The following is a 19188-nucleotide window of genomic DNA, read 5'->3' as shown; positions in this document are numbered from 1 at the left end:
GGGCTAGATAAGTAGTGCACAAGGTTGCTTTGCTGAAGGCGTGTGTATCTTGTGTTTTTCACTGCTCTCCATCCAGGCGACAGGTGACCGAGCCCCCCGTTATCAGTAACACTCACATTTCCCATCACAGCTGGGAGCAGCCCAGTACAAGTGGGCCCCTATAGCTTGATGCCGGATAGGCACACTTGAAAATGAGGGTGGGGGTGTGAAGTGAGCCTCAAGGCCACCTCGACAGTCATTTTAAATGGAGAGGAAAATTCATTCATTCATTCATTCATCATCAGCCACTTTTCCGGGGTCAGGTCGCGGTGGCAGCAAAACTAAGTAGGGCACTCCAGACCTCCCTCTCCCCAGCAACGCCCTCCAGCTCCTCCTGGGGGACCCCAAGGTGTGGACGTGGAGAGGAATACGTTTCCCAAAATCCTGTTTTCCCACTGGTGGATGGTACAAGTCACAAGCCCAAGTTAAGGCACATCAAGCTGCTGTTTACTACCAGTTCCCTTGGTAAAATGTCCTTTTACAAAGCAGTGACCACAGCATCAACTTTAGGGGAAGTACCAAGGGAGTGTTGTTGGAAAAGAGAGGACAGGATTTCACTTTTAGACTCAGCAGAATTGCTGTGACTATCAAAACATCAGTGGGTGGGTTGGTTGTGAATGCCATCTACAGTGAGGCTAATGTGAAATCAAAAAGGTGTGTGTGTCTGCATAGATCCAGGGTGGTCTATACTCATACTTTGGACTTGGGGGGGATTGAATGTGTGCATCACTGTTGCTTCCCTACAGTCAGTTACACTTTGTCTACACACGGACTTTAGTTTGGTGCTTACAACTGTATGGGTTGGATGCACATAGACAAGGGGTATAGACTGCAGGCAAGAGGAGTCTGTGTGTGTGTGTGTGTGTGTGTGTGTGTGTGTACACACACATACAAGTGGTGCAATGAAATCTATTGATTTTTAGATTAAATCTAGATCAATACTCGCTTGTCGTATTGACGGGTCATGTGAAGCCTGGAAGAAAAGGGGAATGGGGTTGTGTTTTACTGCCGTCAGCAAGGTGAGAGGGGGAGGCCGTTCATCAGAACAGATGGATGTTTGTGCTCTCCATCACTGTCTGGCCCTAACAAGTCCCCTGTTGCATATCATTGCATGCACACACACACATGCACAACAAGCATATGAAGCCATGGAGTCATGCACAAATCACACTGTGAGTCATCACTGCTAGTTCTAATCAAATTGTTTGTTCTGGCGAGGGTTTAAAAAGAGGGTAAAACACTTCCTCTGGCGATGTGAAGGAGACAAACACTGGATACCAGGGCTGTGCTAACTTAATTGGCATGGGAAGGGGCTCGAAGACCATAATACGAGGTTGGGAAAAAAACAAGTGATCCAACACTGCAGCAACACTTGCAAGATAAGCTCTCAGTGCCGCATTTGCTTTTGTTGACCACATTAGCTTAAGCTAGCATTTCCTTTTTGATGGATTGCGTAGCGTGAGTCATTATGTGCCCGTTAAAACAACTTTCCTGTGTCTACATGCCCTGCAACGGGCCATCATGTGCAATGTCAGAGTGGACAGAGGAGATAGCAGAGTGCACGGGACAAAGAAAGAGAAATCCTTATCACAACAGCGCTGCGGTAGAGAATTCAGCCCTAAGCCAATGGCGGGTTGGCTCAGCGGTGGCTGAACAATTCAAATGCTGCCTCAGAAGGAGTGCACTAGGGATGACCAAAATGGGGGAAAAAACAAACAAAAACAAAACAACTAGCGAGGCTGTGAACAATAGTGCTTTTCTTCTGATTCGGCCTGGCTTGACAACTGCTTTGTTGCTTTGAAAAACTACCCCCCCCCCAGTCACTCCTGCCCCACCTGCTTCACCACACATGTCCTACAAAGCTGCATTCAGAGGCTGGTGGTAGCAGCTAAACTAGATATAAAAGAACTTCCTGCTAGACAATGGCGCAACAACAACCAACCGCATAATCAACTTAAAATCTAACTTTTCTTTTGTTGCTTAATAGAGGAGTATAAAGAACTTTGCTCTCTGGTGTATGGTCGTTGGTATATGCAGAAATATGAAGAGGTTTTTAGGCATTAGTCCAGGATGCAACAGGAGGCCTCACCTCATCTCCGCTGGCCAGCCGGTGGGTAAGCTCCTTCAGGCTGCGCATCATCCTCTCATCCCTAAAGTCATATGGGAAGGTTTCTGTCCACTCTGTCAGCAGCTGGAGGATTTTCGGGGCAATCTTCCTGATTCTCATCTGAAAGGTTAAGCGGAAGAACGGGAACACTGGCGTGAACATGAGACATGAGAAAGATTTTCTTTCACAAACACCTGACACATACCAGTTCAACCGTAAACTTGTCATAATACCTCTTATATATAGACTTTACTGAAATCACCTAATCTTATTTACAAAGAAATCCACATTTTTGATAAACGTACGACGCCAAACTTATGTGTGTACAAATAATTTTTAAAGCTGAAATCTGGCATTTTTTCCATTAATAAATGGTTATTTTATCCATCTGGACCACAGAGTCATGTTACATAATACAAACTACCATCTTCACCATGGTTGGAGATGCTCTCCATATGCTGCTGCTGAAATATTTGACTGGATGAAACCAACAATTTCCAACTTGAGTAGGAAAAAAAATGATTGAAACATACATGGTGACGATGTTGAGACAGCTAATCTTCCAATTCTGCAATCAATATTCCAGTAAAACGGTGCTCCCATATAGTTTGAGGCAGTTTGTAATACATCAGATTGTGTTAGCTTTGGTCCAAGGATGCCATTTTCACAAGGGTGGGAACCGTTTACTGCTGACCTGACGGCACATATATGACAACAACTGCTACACCTTTTGCAGTCTTGTAGTTCTGTTTGTAGTTCTCACTGCCAGAGGGAGAGACGGCTAGGGGAAATCACTGCTTTCTGCTTTAAAATGCTACGATATCCAAGTGTCCCTGTGACCAAAACCAAGTCAAATTCCTGGAATGTGAAAACTTGCTTGGCTATGACAACAGACTGATTCAGAAAAAAATATCTTAAAAGAACTTTTCAGTGATTGGTTTTTACCATGAAAGTAAACCAGAAGTTGCATATTGGTTCTGCCCTGATCCCCGAGGACCCCCCCCACTACCTCCTCATAAACCTATCGGGCAAGTTTCCAAGACACAGATTAAACCTATTCCTGGATTAAACCGAATTTTGAATGGTGACTGTAGGTTTCATCTGCATTTGGGGAAACCGGCCCACGGTGTTCAAGAGTGGAGGTAGGTTTAGTTTTAACGGTACTTTGGTTGTGTGGTTTGTGTACCTTGTCAGCCTGGGGGTCGCTGAGTCGCTGGTGCTCCATGCACATGTGACACACCTTGGACATGAGCTCATGTGGGTGGATGAAGAGACGGGAGCTGAGGAGGAAGGTGAAAATGTACGTCCTCTGTGGAGAGCAGAGGAAGTTTCGGTTAGATTTCGATGACCAACACAATCAATTGCCCTATAAAAGCAAAACATCCATGCATCCATCCATCCATTATCTTAACCGCATATCCTGCTCTCAGGGTCGCGGGGATGTAGGAGCCTATCTCAGCAGTTAAAAAAAGGGAAAAAATCCAGATGGGGAACTGAGACCTGTAAAAATGCAATCTGAAAAATGGTGCAAATCAAAACAATTAGCAATATATATTATGCAGTGATATGGGAAAGCTAAGAAAGGAGGAAGCGATGAATGAACCAACAATTGGGAAAAATATAAAACAGAGGTTTTATCAAACATGACAGCACATGACTGGGTTTCAACGCTCCGAATCCTTCCTCAAGGAACAAAAGCCTTCGCATTCTGACTTTCATTCAAACTTAAACCAGCATACTAGCTGAAAGACAACAACAATGAGAAAGGGGGAGAAAAAAAAAGAGGAAAAAGAACCCCCGCAACAACCAGGAAGAGTCAACAAAACAGAAGCACTCACATCTGGATAGTAATCCACATTTGGGACCAGGTGGTGAATGAGGGCCTCCAGCGAGCCAGACACCAGGTTGTTGTCATGGTAATACAGGCCACCGTATCCCTCCTCCGTTGTCTGGTATAGGTTCTTGTTGTAACCACTGGTCCCCAGCTGACCAGTGAACGGCGGCGTCTGAGGCATGTTGTCCTATGACGGGAAATGGGGGAAAAACAAGAGCTGTCAGGGGAGACAATGGCTTATTTTGTTTGAGGTTTTTGGTCAGGGGGTATTTCACCGTAAGTTGACTTGTGGATGGCAAAACAAGCCCAGAAATAGCTGCTGGATATTTTCTCAGAGACAAATGCAGACGGCGGTGTTTGTTTGGGAAATGATTTGGACTCGGTGAACACCCTTCCTTTGCTGGATTCCTGCTATCCCTTTCAAGGTCTCTGATTAAAGCTTTAGTTTATTTGTACGTGAAAATGGTGAAAAAGCACTGCCAGCGCGCCCCGGTCTCGTCAGATCCGACTATGGCAGGACTCGATGAAGCAGCAATCATTGGCAACGCTGTCTTCGGGAGGGGGGCGGAGTCGGCTTGTGTTCGTCATGTGAATGCGTCTCTGTGTGTGTCGGAAAAACAGTGGTTCGGCTTGGATTCGCCTTGTCACGAAAGTGGGGAGGCGCTTTCCTTCGAGACTGCCAGCCGGAGAGATGCAGTTGGCGAACGCATGCAATACGAGGGTGGGTGTTTGAATTAAAATAGGGATCAATTGGCCACTAAATTGGGAGAAAAAAGGGAAAAATCAGAAATAAAAAATATTAGAAAAAAAAAAAAAGCACTGCCAGCTGTGTTCCCTGTGCCACCTGGGCGAGCCAGGGGCAACACTGGCATTCGAACCGCGAACTTCGGTGCAGGGTCACTGAAATATTAGTCCACTGCACCACCTATGAGAGTGGTGCTGATAGGTGCCCACCTGTGGAGCTACAGAGGACTACTGCAAAACCTAACTAAGCAGCGTGATGCAATGTACTGTGCAACATCTGGCAGAAAAATAAAATTATCTCCTGCAAAATCTAAAGAGAGAATGCAACAGCAACCCAGTCATCCTCCAACACTTTCACATAATGGCCGCCTGAGTCAAATAATCACAAACTGGCAGATGAGGTAACTGAGAATTCAATGTTCTGGAATCATTGGTTCAAAAAGGCATGTGATGATACACAAAAAAGACGCTTACAAAGAGCGCTCTCTGTGTCCATGTGAAGATACACGTGCACACACAAAGAAACAAACTGAAAGAGGAGAGCGGCGTTTTACAGGAGTGCTGGTTGAAACACGGGGCAGTAATGTGCTATGAGGTGGCTGTTGTGTAAGACCTATACTGCTCCGTGGGAAGTGGAGTTACTCATCATACTGAGAACAAACCACTCATGTTACCCACACCATGTGTTCACCAGAGAGAGAGAGAGAGAGAGATTTGTCTTAAAGTGAGAGGCCCAATCACCTGAATGCCCAGCCTGTGTTGGCATCAAACCAACATTTGCCATTATAGAATCCACCCTCCCAACCCCCTCCTAAGCCACCAGCCTCCTGACCTCTGACCTTGGCACCATCGCTGCAATGCCGGGCAGACGTATGGAGAGTCCTGGCCCAGGAAATGGCCATCTCCCTCACAAGGGACCCTTTCACATTTAAGGTCAGGAAAGGGTACAACTACCCCACCACACCACCCACACCCCGACAATATGTCGCCTTATGGCCAGCTGCCAAACCGAGAAGCCTTTTAGTTTAATCCACTTCACTGCTGCCAAACGCCGGTACGAACTGGCGGTGCCATGCAACAGGGACAAAGACACAAACACTCCGATTCAATTCAGCTCTTTGCCATCCGCGGGGTATTCAAGAAATACTGCTCAAGAAATCTTAAAAGTAAGTTCGAACTCTGACTTGAGTGAGTGAAAAGCAGAATACTGGGGTTTCTCAGTAAAAGTCCAATTTCGGCGATCGAGCTCAATCAGCTCAGGTTGAGCCATGTGTGTGCAGAGTCCACTTAAAAAGTCATCTTCAAATGAGAATTTAAATTAAGATTCGACATGGATTCAGAGGGTAAGAAGCGGCGGGCAGCTTATTTCACACTGACCCGAACATGACAATGTTACGCAAGCCTGTGAGGAATACCAGCATATTTCAAACAAGAAAAGTAACCCATCAGCAACAGTAAAGAAAAGGGTGTTGGTATGCTACAGACGATGCTGATAAGAGTTCATGCATGAGCAAAATACCAAGCCATCATCCAGCAAGCCATCTAATTGTGTAAAGTAGTTATCCTACATATATTATTATTAGGTTACTGCAGATAGAATCCCACCATCTCTGTGGTCAGGGAGGTGTGTGTGTGTGTGTGTGTGGGGGGGGTCTTCTTCCAGGTCACATTGTGGCACTGGAGGGCATCTCTGTCCACTCATTGTGGAACTACAGCATCACACATTTCACAATGTTCCACGCCGCTATCTGGAGCTGGAACTAGCCTTATGGATACCAGCGGCCTCCTCTACTAGGGTTTTGTCCCGCAATGGGCTAGGTTATAGTGTGACTATGGTCTAGGCATGGGGTCAAGGGTCATCAGAGAGGGCAAGCAGGTGTAACCCAGGTTAAATAACCTATGCATATAAATCTAACCTGAACAGAAACAGGGTTACAGGATATCTGTCGATCCGATGATCACATGGCAAAAGACGGTTGTTTAGCTGATTATAGTGACTACTTTAATTGGGAGGTACTCGGTAAGTATTATAAGTAACGATCATAATTACAATGTCTCAATAGCTGAGGAGACAGATATTTCTATCTGAATGAGTTTGGCCGACCTGTGTTTCTGTAGAATCCATTTTGATAATACTCAGTGATCCATTTCCGGGGATTACAACAAAAATGTATAAAATCGCTTCATTGCAAGGCAGGCTTTTCCAACAAACCTGCATACAGTTGCTTTCCCACATGTGAGCATACACACAGACACACAAACACATGCACAAACACACACACACACGTGTCATTCCATTATGCAAGCGTGCACACGCCAACCATCGCTATTATTCCCCCAGACAGCCATGGTGATTTCCATGAGAATGGCGAGCGTGAGGAGTCAGCACAGCAGACTGTGCATCTGCCGCGCCATGTGGCTCGCCCACCGAGCGAGCGGGAGAGAGATCAGTGGTCTGGTGGGGGTGTGGAGGGATACTGGTGGGAACGGCCAGTCACACTCCTACACATGAAACTGTAAACACTCATAAGATTATATATGTCTTGCCTTTACTGGTTGGGATATGACACCTGACAGGAATAGAAAGAGTGCAGGACTTACAGTAAAGGCCCAGAGCTGGATTTGGACCAGGTTTGCGTTTGTGTCCGAGCCTACATATTACATAATAATGGGTGTAGTCACCAGGACGCCTCCCTATAATTTATTTTAATCAATATGACCCTTATTCAACCAGGGAGGAGTGTGTGAAGCCTATGTTCCCTGTGTTCCCGGCAGCAGCATGTTAAACACACTGTTACCTTTGTTGCCACCTGGGGGAGACACTCAGCCCCGCCCTCTGCTGCTGAACACCGAGATGTTTGTACCACAAACCAAAGGATACAAGATAAAAAAAAATATTAGCTACTGAAGAACGTAGAGAGCATGGCTATGATACCCGAGCCGAAATGTAGCTAACTGGGATTTGAACCAGCAGTCCCAGATCACCGACTCGCTTTCGTTACGATGGCATGGTCATAGACGAGCGCTGCATCAGCAGAACTTCACTTGGGATCGCCGAAATAGTTGGAAATGTGAATCTTTAGCATCAAACTTCACGGTGACAAATCAGAGGAGGGAAGGGGGGGGGGGGTCTTGAAGACAACAGGCATGTCTATGGTGTCATTTGAACAAAAATTATATATATATATATATAGAGAGAGAGAGAGAGAGAGAGAGAGAGAGAGGATCGCAGCACCAAAAAAAAGCACACTATCTTCCTCTCTAATCTCATTCAGAGTTCATTCAAAGAGTGATTTCAAAGAGTGCTCTTCGATCAGTTGCAGTTATATGTACTTATGTGTGTGTCTGTGTGTGTGAGTTTAGATGGGAGCATGCACGCACACGCACACGCACACATACACACACACACACACACACACACACACACACACACACACACAAACTTATATCTGAGCATCTCTAACAAACATAAACAGGTCAGGAGCTGAGTGTGACGCCACCCCGAGGCCAAATATTCCATTTACTGTGGGGATAGTGAATGGTGCTGGTAGGGCTGCCATTACAACTACCACCAACTCTCCTCCGGGCAGAGCCTCTCTCTCTCTCTCTCTCTGCAGCGCTCCAGCTTCACCGATGCCAGCTGCGACCGCCAAACTAATCCTATAAAGGTCTAATGACAAAACGTTGGACGGCGACAAGCCCGGACAACTGAGACACACTGATTTACATTTGGCTTCCAGGTGTCCGCTATGTTAGTAGCGAGAAAGGGGTGGGAGTGCAGACCGGACCACATGTCGAGCCCCCCCCACCCCCCGCCGAGACAATAAAGACATGTTGCTGTTGACTTAGCCCCGCCACTGTGTGGTTAGATGCAAAACATAAACAAACAAAATGCCCACCGCTCGCCTCCCAAACTACTGAAAACAGTGGTTTGTTTAGGTTGGAAGGGTGGTTTTAATTATTGCCCTGCTGCTTGTGTGAAGCCATCTGCTTCAACTTCGAAGAAAGAAAGCTCTTCACTTCAAATTTGAAACAGCGCCTGTTTGACTTTTGTCTACGGCAAATCATGGCTTAAAGAGATGTTTGTTTTTTTTCGCTCAGCCAGAGAGAATCACATCAAAAACTGACATGGACACCCGAGAATATTCCAGCTAAAAACAGCCACTGGCCCACGCACCAATAAATTTAAAGTTGTTCTCTTGGCAGTAAAGTCAACCGCGGATTATCACATGGTGAGCAGCTCCTCAGATGACTGCCCGGGTGAGAAGTTGACTCAGAGATGTCTTATGCTAGTCTTGTGCCACAAGCATCATACCCCCCCCTCCCCAAATGGGAAGTGGTTCAATTAACGGACAAAAAAGTGGATCCCTTGGAAATGAAACTGAAAGACATGCACAGTTCACATTGTGTCTCCTGCTTCATCATATTTGCAACATTTTTGAATATGACTTGCATGATTCATGGCCCAGTGCTAACCAGCACTGTTGCCTCACAGCAAGAAGGTCCTGGGTTCAAACCCCAGACCGTCCTGGGGCCTTTCTATGTGGAGTTTGCATGTTCTCCCATGTCTGCGTGGGTTTCCTCCGGGTGCTGCGGGTTCCTCCCACCATCAAAAAGACACGCGTGTTAGGGTTAATACTCCTGCCTGTGCCCCTGAGCAAGGCAATAGAAAGAAGAACTGGAGTTGGCCCCCGGGTGCTTTAACTGCCCACTGCTCCTCTACAATAGGATGGGTTAAATGCAGAGAACAAATTCATTGTAACCCGTACAATGACAAAATAAAGTGGCTTTCTTTCTTTCTTCTTCTATGATATCTATGATGACAATAACACTATGTACACTTAGGGCACAGCACTTATTTTCAACTTTGAAACTTCTAAGAAGCTCATATCCATTACGATGATTGCCACGTTGGAGTGAACTCTAGCTTGTAGATTGCCGTCATTATCAAAAACCAACAGCAAAGCGGGTCAAGGGTCCAGGTCACCCGGCACACTTATAATCATCTGACCACAAATAAATTTCTTGTGACCCTGGAATGATCTAGAACAAAAGAGAACTTATAGGAAAGCAAGCAAGAGTAGAGGAATGAGGAAGTAAATGTGGGTTTTTGTTTTTTGGTTCAGGGGAATGATGAACCAAAAGGTTATGGAAATGTCATAAACTCCCATTGAAGGTTTTCCCTGTGGGGAATTTTTCTGAAAGGGTGCTGAAGAGACAGGAGACTTCTCTCCACGGCAACTTTAATTCAAATGTCCCATCAAGTGTAAAACCCCCATCGCTAACATGAAAGATTGTCTTTCAGAGAGTAACCTTGGCGGTGATTGAGGAGGCCATTTTCCTCACTACAACCCGCTCACTAGCTTTGGGTGGGGTAGCGGTAGTGACCCCAGGGGCACGGCTGCCATTTAGCCTCCTGCTTGCACAGAAAATCAAAGAGCCAGCTGAGCCTCGTCCCACCCGGCCCACGCTCTTAATGACAGCCTCCGATGGGGGCCTGTCAGCGGGGCCGAGGTTGTAAAAGCAACCTGGACACACGGGGGGAGACATTCCCAAGGCCCACAACCGAGACTGAAGTCACCATTTCAATTTATATTTTGCTCATTTAGTCGGCAAGCCTATCTGGAGAGACTTTCAGCAATGACAACAGTAGGAATAACTTGCATTTTCTGGATGGCCAACATCAACAGCAGCCGACGGCAAAGGCGTGCAAGGGTCAGAGCCTGATGGCGGCACCTAGCAAAATATCCCTGTGACCCTGAGAGATATGATAGGGCAGCGCTAGCAACTGCTAGCAAGATAGAAAGGACTGTTTATTCTATAAATGTCAAACACAAGGGTATATGAGAGCATGTCAAAGAGGAAGTTAAGGGAGAGAAGGGTGTGAGATTCAGAGGTGGAGAGAGGGGACTGGACATCCAAAACACAGAAAGAAAAAAAAAGAGAAAGATGGAGAGCCTTTGAGAAACCTAAACCAACACCCCTTTCGTCCCCTGTGTAAACACTCTTAAAGGCATGAGGAATCTCACTCAGCCGTGCCTTAAAGAAGTCGGGCTGAGATAGCAGAGTGCCTGCACCACTCAGCCCAGCTGAGCGAACTGGGTCAAGTGGTCACAGTCGGGTAGTGGAAGTAGCCTAAATATTAAATGAGAATAGATTTTATTAGCCAAGAAACTAACTTGGCTAAAACTGATGAAACAAAATCATCTGTTGGGCTGTTCACACATATCAACTAAAGGATGAGCTGTCACGAAACTCAACAAGAAAGACTAACATCGTAGTTCATAGTAATTCAGATTATTGATGTTTGTTCTTTTCTTGCAGCTGGAATGAGGTAAAATACATACAGACTCAAATACATGTTCTTACTATAGAGGCATTTAACAGTGCACATCTTACACCCAAATTAGTATTGAACAGTGTGAAAGTGATAAAAGCATTCCAAACCTGCATCTCTACTGTAAATACACTTCCATTTATAACACTACTATAGCCACAGCACTGCACTTAACAGGTACAACTTAACACAAAACCCTACGCTAGCAAATCACTACCTGGCTAATTCTTTGCAATATTTATATGGCTGAAAAGAGACAAAACGGCAAAATCTTCGGAAATAATAGATCTTTTTTTTACAACAGCCGTTTTGTAGGTAAACACAACATCAGTGAAGCATGTCTCGCCTGCACTAAATGTGGGCTTCATCTGAATGGACACCACATTCCCCGTTAACACCACCCACGATGGCAACCTCTGCCACCACTAATTAGGGGCATTTCGGCACAAAGTTTGTTTGTATGCATGTATGCACCTGTCACACCGAGGGCCGCAGACATGTCTTGTCTATTGGAAACGGTCACCTGGCATCATCGCTCCCCCGACAGCAACACGCGGACCCCTCAACACCAGTTTGGTATCAGATGTGGTTTCTATTCGATATGTGCACGCCAGCAAGCAAAGGAAACGTTAAATTCCCAAACTGCAGCGTGACTTTGACGCTGCGTGGGATATTCCCCAGAGATTTCACCTGCATGTTGCATTCAAGACAACTTCCCCAAAGATGTGAAGGAGGATGTGGAGGACGGTTCCTTCATTTGAGCCATCTGAGCTCTCTCCTCTCATGGAGTTTCCTTAAAACACGGTGCTAAATACTGCCACCACAGGGAACTGCATGTGATAGCAATATGCTATATATAGATATATAGATATAGACAGATAGATATAGACGGATAAGATAGATATCACCATATCGGCTTACAGATGCCAAAGTGCCATGTTTAAGACTCTGACTGAGATTCATCAGGCGGAATCGTTTGGTATTATAACGTTTAATATCAAAATATTTCAGACCTCATTTTGTGACAAATTTTGGGTCACAGATTCTCGGCATTGTTGATTTAGATCGTGTATCACAACGCAACAATATCCAAAATTCATCCCGATACGATACCATTAAACAGTGAATGATAATACTGAATTGTGACTAGATGGTCCCCTCTTCCCATAGATTCCTATGAGGAGTCTCAACATTTGGGGGGAAACAACGCTCACAGGAAAACAAACAACACACACAACAAATGACCCAGTAGTGTGGTAGTGGTGGTGGTGGCGACTTCGCCCTCTCGCTGTACAACTCTCCACTTCTCAGCCTGTCACTGTCCCACGGACAAAGTCCCGTCCTATCACCGATAAACGGATTTCACTTGTGAGCACATGACCGAGGAGGAATGCGTGTTTATTATAGACACTGCTAAGCAGGTAGATATGGGATTACCTTCACTGATCCTGGTGTAGGACGAGATGAGGCAATCCTTTTATCAGGGGGGTGGGGAGGTTAAAATAGTCCACTATTGATACAAACCACAGAAATCCCCTTTTTGGGGGGGGGGCATTTATCACAATACATGGCAATCAAGAGAAAACACGCAGGCAATGCTTTGATACGACATATTATCTGCATTTGCCATATCTCGCGAATAAAGTGAAGGTAATAGTTTTTACACACTTAAACTGCCGCCAGGTCCAAATCAGCCAGAGAATTTAAGAAAAAGTCCGGAGACTCCGCGACGCGATCACTTAGACGGACAATTCCTGTTTGGGTCGGAAAGCGCAGACGCTCTTTTCAAACTGAGCACCCACTAATCTAATACGGGGAGGGAGGGTAGCCCGCATCGGCTGGGTGGGAAAGGAGCGCTAGTAACACGAAACACTCGGTATCCTTTCTCACGGGGAACATGTTCATTCAAAGTTGTGCCTCACCTCAGAATCAAGGCTTCGTAGGTGAATTCGCTGTGTCCTTTCAAGTCGCGATACGGGAGCGCTTGGCAGGACCTTCCTGTGTGGGGTGAACGCGGCCAATGAGGCGGTGAATCCCGGAGTTTTTAAACCCAAACACCCGCGGCTGAACCCCCCGACCAGAGGTCTACCAACGCGACATATTCATTTGCAAATGAGGAAAAATCGCGTATTCCCGGTCCCACAACTCCGCAGTTTGAGGAGTCGCTCGAGGAGGCCGCATGAATGGGCACGATAGTCTACGTCCGATGACTTGCCGTGCGGAGTCGGAGCGCTGTATTGTTTTGTATGAGACCAGAGACCCGGGTCTGCCTGCATACTACTATGAAGCGGACCCGGCGACCAATCACAGACGAGCATGAGCGCGCGCGCCCACACGCGCGCACACACATACGCTCGCTCTCCCTCTGTCTGTCTCTCGCTCTCTCGCCCCCCCTTGTTTTCAGTTTCTCTTTCTCCTCCGCACCTCTGTACTTTCCCAGCAGCCCTTCCCTCCCTCCATACACATTCTTGTCTCTCCTTGGTCGGATGTTACCGAGGAAACATGTGGCCGCATAGCTCTTAAATATCTTACACACCGTGTGATCGGTCACTTAAATAATCTGTCGAGTAAATGCATGATGCCAGATCAATCTCTACCTCCATTTAGTTTCAAATAACTACAGGTGACTGCTCTCTGTAAAAGCAACTGATGGCTCCTCGACTGCTTGGATGGTTTTAAAATCTATCTAAATTTCTATTGATCCCATATTTTTATGTTCTTTTATCATAACATACTGATTTGTGCACTTTGATATAGTCTAAAGCGCATTGCACTGCATTTTAATACACGAAATGTAGCTACAATATAAAGTTCTGATTGACTGATCAGTTGATTGAAATATATACCATACTTTACTCCATTCTTTCTAAGGGCCTTGCAGCAGGGGGTGTATACATTTAAGTGTAGGTATTCCCAGGAGGGATGGACACCCTGCTCCCGTCAGTGCTGGTGCCTTGGCCTCCCTGTTGAACTACACAGGACCAGTATTCAGTAGTCGCTGAGCAGCAGCTGCACCACCTGGATGATATTTTGGACCATTTTCAATCCCAGTCCCCATTTTCCTCCCCATCGGAGGGAACCATGGTCTGGCCTGCAAAACTACGCCGTCTCCAGCAGCTTAATCTGCACAAAAGGAAAATGGGCTTGGTAAAGACAGGGGTGGATACACCGAAGGTCCCTCCATCATTAATACCGCAGACCGAGCTCATTACCCAAAAGAAACAAAGTTGCATAGCATAAAAGAAAACCCAAGTGTTTCTCCTCTAGTTACCAAACCCTTTGCTGTAGAACTTCCGATGACTGAAGAGAACTAAGTTTGAAATCCCCAAACAGCTCCTCCTGAGGAAGCAGCTATAGTATATATTGTATACCATATACTTATATACCCAGCAAACGGGCCCCGGTAGGAACCTGTTCAGCACCAGCTCAAAACTTCTTGTCCTTATATAAATTTGTCTACATTAAGGCTACTATTGATATGGGGATCTCATGTCTCAACAGCAATCTGGTATTAGCACAGATTTATGTATATATACCCTAATACAGATTTTCTCTTGGCCAAACAAACCCAGAGGGAGAATGTGAGGGCACTACAATAAGATTACATGGTCAGTAATGAGATCCACATATAATGTCACTTAATCCTAATGGTAGGCTTACAGATATTTACTTTTCGCAAAAAACACTATTATAAGAATCGTAATTTCCCCATAACCTTTTTAATCACCTTTTTTTTTCAGTTAGATTTTGAATTTTAGTTGTATTGGTGGCGCCATTATTCGGAGAAACTCAACAGCAGCGCTGCTGGAAAACGATATTAGACTGCTTCATCAACGTCACGTCTGCGAACTCAACAACATTGTGTTGTTTGCGACTCAAATATGTGACTTTCGTCGTTGTATTTCTTTAAATTTGGTGGGTTTTGTTTTCAGGTGAAATCGGGTGTTTCGTTTTGGTTTCAGTGTCAGTATTATAATTGCCACAGAAAGGCTACCTGTGGAGAATGGCTGTGAACTGTGTAGTCTGCACTAGCCTGTGGATGGTCTGGAAAAAACAGGCTCATTGAATGCTCTTTCAGCGCCCTTGAGCTAGACACCACCCCTGATCATTCAGCCCAATTTCTCAGCAGCCAAATATGAGAGACTAGGGTTGTAATGAGCAGCTCCAACACATGAATATACGCAACTGTGCAGAAGGGCATTGCAGGAAAAGAAAGAGTATTAAAGACTTACAACCTTCACTGTATAAAAATATAAATGTTGACATCGCTGTGTGACCCGGCGGAAATTCGGGGTGTGACCCCCCACATTTTGGCCCATCCACACTGCTTGCAATCTGGATACAGGCATCCACCAAAATGTCACACATAATACAAGATGGCATGCGCTTACTGACTGTTGGCCCGAGTTAATAAGTTCAGTAACACTGTCTTTCTGGACAGACCACATGCTAATGTCATGCTCAAGCTACAGCCAACACACCGTCTAAGGGTGGAAGACTGGTAATAAGCTGTCATCCTCTCTGGTGTTTTGTCTCCTATGCAAGCATATAATCTTGAGTGCCACAGTGGGCTGGAAATTCTCTCCCAGAGAGATAAACCGCATTACAGTTGTGATGAGTTTTGAGCTGGGGTTTTTTTTTCACATTTTTTCCAACAAAGATTATTAGATAAATTCACCCAGTTGCAGATAATGAAAGCAATCACACATTAGATTTATTTCTGTTGTAGTCATGCTATATAGCATAACCCAAATAAAGGAAGGAACTTTTCTGACATATATGTGTTCAATCTGAGTTTTCCAAGTCAAATTCTTTGTACGTGTGAATTTTACTGGTTAATGAAACAGCTTCTGAATGTATTATTTTCGTCTCTTAAGAAGCTTGTCAGGTATCATGCAGAACAGACCTGTGCCAGCAGCACCTGCAGGTTTCGCCACACAGGGGAAATCCATGCCTACACAGAAGCGAGGGAAGCCCACGTGAGCTGTCAGTCGTCCAGGTGCGAGCTGAGACAGCCATTCAGCTGTCAGATGTGACAGTGCTATTAGGCAGTGGTAAAGATTAACACCTTCTTTATCAGTGCTAATTACACCACTTTGCTTTTAGGCGCAATTCTCAAAGGACTTGGATGAAGAACGTAAAAACATTCTAATGGACACCAGAAAATGTTTTATTATTATCATTTTTATAAAAGATGACAAAGCAATAACGTTGCATTTGTTGAACGTGTTCTGAAATTTACAGAATATCTGATGTTTTAACAAGCAAATCAAAAAGGGGGTTAGTTTGGCCAGTGTGAGGTGAGCGAGACCAGGGTGCTTGGACAGTGTTTAACACAGTCAGCGGTTAACACTCGCTGTTTAGACCAATCATTTTGTCCTTCACTGCAGCCACACGTCCCCTCGCTATTCTTGCACAAGCTCCATGTGTGTGTTGTTTTTCAGATGTACTTCCATCAAGATGGCCGGTGCATGGAGATGGGAACCCACCCTTCATCGAGAGCAGTGGTTCGCAACTGCGTCCTTTGGAGCCCCTAGTACTGCTGGTTTTCTGTTCTGCCTGCCAGGTATTCTAGTCATCTAACCAGGGAGTTTTTCAGCCATTGCACAACAGGTAAATATAACTTACTATCTGGCAGGAAAGAAAACCAGAAGTACTTGAGAACCCAGCCCCCGAATCACCTAGCATTTCCTCTCCTGACGTTGTTTACAACACTAGCAGTGTCTGAATTGTTAGTATATTTTACATACTTAAAAGTATGTATATATACTGCACACTATTGGGGTATACTATCCAGTATATAGAATGCAGTATGTGTCGCATACTATGTACGTTACATTTGGTGGACTCAGGTTCAAGCGGAAGTGACCACTTGTAACACCTGAAGAAAAACTTTGCCGCTTCCAAATAAGAACTTTTTTGCTTTAGCCTCGCTTGTTTCAATTTAACCATAGCTTCTTAATGACATCAAGGGTATTATACACTACGCTAAAGACATGTTTTATAGTTAAACATCTTCAGCTGACCCCCACTCACTTTGCTGTCATCCATCTTGCTTAGGAAAGTGTTGCATGTTATGCATTGAGCTCGGTAATCCGGGTAAGAAGATCACAGAAACGTGAATCGGTTCATCTGGACACAACGTTTAGTGGGAGAAACGTTTCGTCACTCATCCAAGTGACCTTGTCAGTCTCAACTGACTGCAGGTGTCCCCAAACCTAACAAACCTTCCCCCAACACATGGCCATTGAAACTCTAGTTAATGGTCACGCCTATTTGCATATGAAACCAATTGTTGGTTTCAGTCGTTATGCAACTGTACTGTTTATAAGGTTGGGGATACCTGCAGTCAATTTAGATTTACGAGGTCACTTAGATGAGTGATGAAATGTTTCTCCCACTAAACGTTGTGTCCAGATGAACTGAGTCACCACTCTGTGACTTGCTTAGGAAAGTTTTCCCCTGGCCAACTGTTTCTATGGATACAACAAAGGTGCAAAGAATTATGGGACATAAGCTCCATAGTAACCCCCCCCCAAACACACACACACACATCTATTCAGTATGCATGATTCTGCATACTAACACTTTGCACACTATTATGTAATAATAGTATGTAGTATGAACAATTCGGAAAGAGCTATTGAGTCTCTGCTAGCTCCTTAAATGTTGCTCTGTTATTGACCCAGTGCAAAAGGCCAGTGATTCTTCAGATGCCACCAGTACTGCTGGTTTTCTATGCTTTCAGGTAGTTCATTATAGTCACCTGATGTATCAGAAATTCCTGGGTTTTTATTTCCACACCCGAGGCAACAGGTGAATGTAATTCACTTCTTGGCAGATTTAACATCAACACAAATCAATAAAATTGATCAATTACCAACTGGAGTCATGGATCTTCTTGTACTAGCTCTGCCAAAGTTCCTTCAGAGTTCATTAACCTAATTTCCATCTTTGCTGATATGACTTGAACCACTCCCGACACCTCCACACCTACACCCACGTTCCCCCATCCCTGGCCTCTCCCGGGCCAGGCTGGTGAGTAGCTCCAGCACCCTGATCTCATGCTCCATGCGAGCTTTCTCCCTCCTCTCTTCTCGCTCGGCTGCCTCCCTCTGCCTGCGCTCCTCCTTCTCCAGCCAGTGGGCTAGGAGCTCCTGGTGCCTGCGCACCTCCTCCTGCCTCTGGCCTTCCAGCTGCACCAGGAGGCCACGCGTCTCCGATACCAAGTGCTGGAAACACTCTGACAGGTGCCTAAGGGTGGCATCGGGGGAGGGAGACTCAGTGTGGGGGAGGCTGGAGGTGGGGATGGCGCTTGGGCTGGGGTCTGGTGGAGGAGGAAGGGGTGAGGAAGTATGTTGGGGGAGAGGAGGATGAGAGGGATGAGGAGCAGAGGACGGAGGTGGGATTGTGATTGGGGGAGGAGTGCTGAGGTTGCTCTCCGCTGGTGTGCCTAAAATCCAGAGGAAAGAATGAGGATGGGTTAACTCAGGAATATGATGCACGCGTCATGTGATAGACACTGACCAATCATGAGCAATATAATTACACAATACAGCCAACCAGTAGGCTCAAGATGGATGTGGAATTTTAGAAAGCTAATGATTATGAGGTTGTAGTCAAGTGAGGTGGCAATAGGTAAAACTAGGACTATACAATTATTTGAGAAAATATAAAAAACTACAAGAATAGTTATTCGCACAACACAAGAAACTTCTTGGAGTTTGGTAAGATTGCTGCAAAAAGCTTTCCAGACAATGTATTCTTTTGCTGTCTGGGCAATGTGGCCTTCAAATTAGTTTTCCTAAATATCTTGAAAGCACAAAAAAATTGTGTGATGCTTTTGTATAGTTGCCTTGAATGAAAAAAGAAATGTCTAACTCATGTCTGCAATCACACTACAATAGACATTGATAAATCTTGTAATGTATGACCTCAGTACATACCGCCAGGTTCATGATGAACAGTGGATTCTAAAAAGCTGTCATGGCATCTATCTCTTTGTAGTCTCGAGATTTGTGTGTCACTGAATTCAAATTCATCTGTTAACTCTTCTCTGTCGTCTTCCAACTTGACCTCGGATTCTGGTTGCCATGTCTGTCGAAACCCTTTTTCTTCTGAACAGCT

General features: G+C 45.2%; 1 protein-coding gene across 1 annotated transcript in view; it reads right to left on the bottom strand.

Annotated features, from left to right (window-relative positions):
• The window catches only part of rasgef1ba (RasGEF domain family, member 1Ba), a 36214-nt gene extending 22916 nt beyond the window's left edge, over positions 1-13298 (bottom strand). Inside the window, exons 1-4 of the mRNA XM_056275549.1 lie at positions 12984-13298; positions 3985-4167; positions 3333-3455; positions 2129-2266 (exon numbers count right to left, since the gene is read on the bottom strand). Of these exons, the coding sequence (XP_056131524.1) occupies positions 2129-2266; positions 3333-3455; positions 3985-4161 (438 nt within the window). The 5' untranslated portion in view covers positions 4162-4167; positions 12984-13298. The remainder of the gene's footprint in view (positions 1-2128; positions 2267-3332; positions 3456-3984; positions 4168-12983) is intronic.
• Between the last annotated feature and the right edge of the window lie 5890 nt (positions 13299-19188).

Source organism: Lampris incognitus, chromosome 1, assembly GCF_029633865.1.
Source record: "Lampris incognitus isolate fLamInc1 chromosome 1, fLamInc1.hap2, whole genome shotgun sequence".
Lineage (NCBI taxonomy): Eukaryota > Metazoa > Chordata > Actinopteri > Lampriformes > Lampridae > Lampris > Lampris incognitus.
This window is presented reverse-complemented; position numbering and strand designations above follow the sequence as displayed.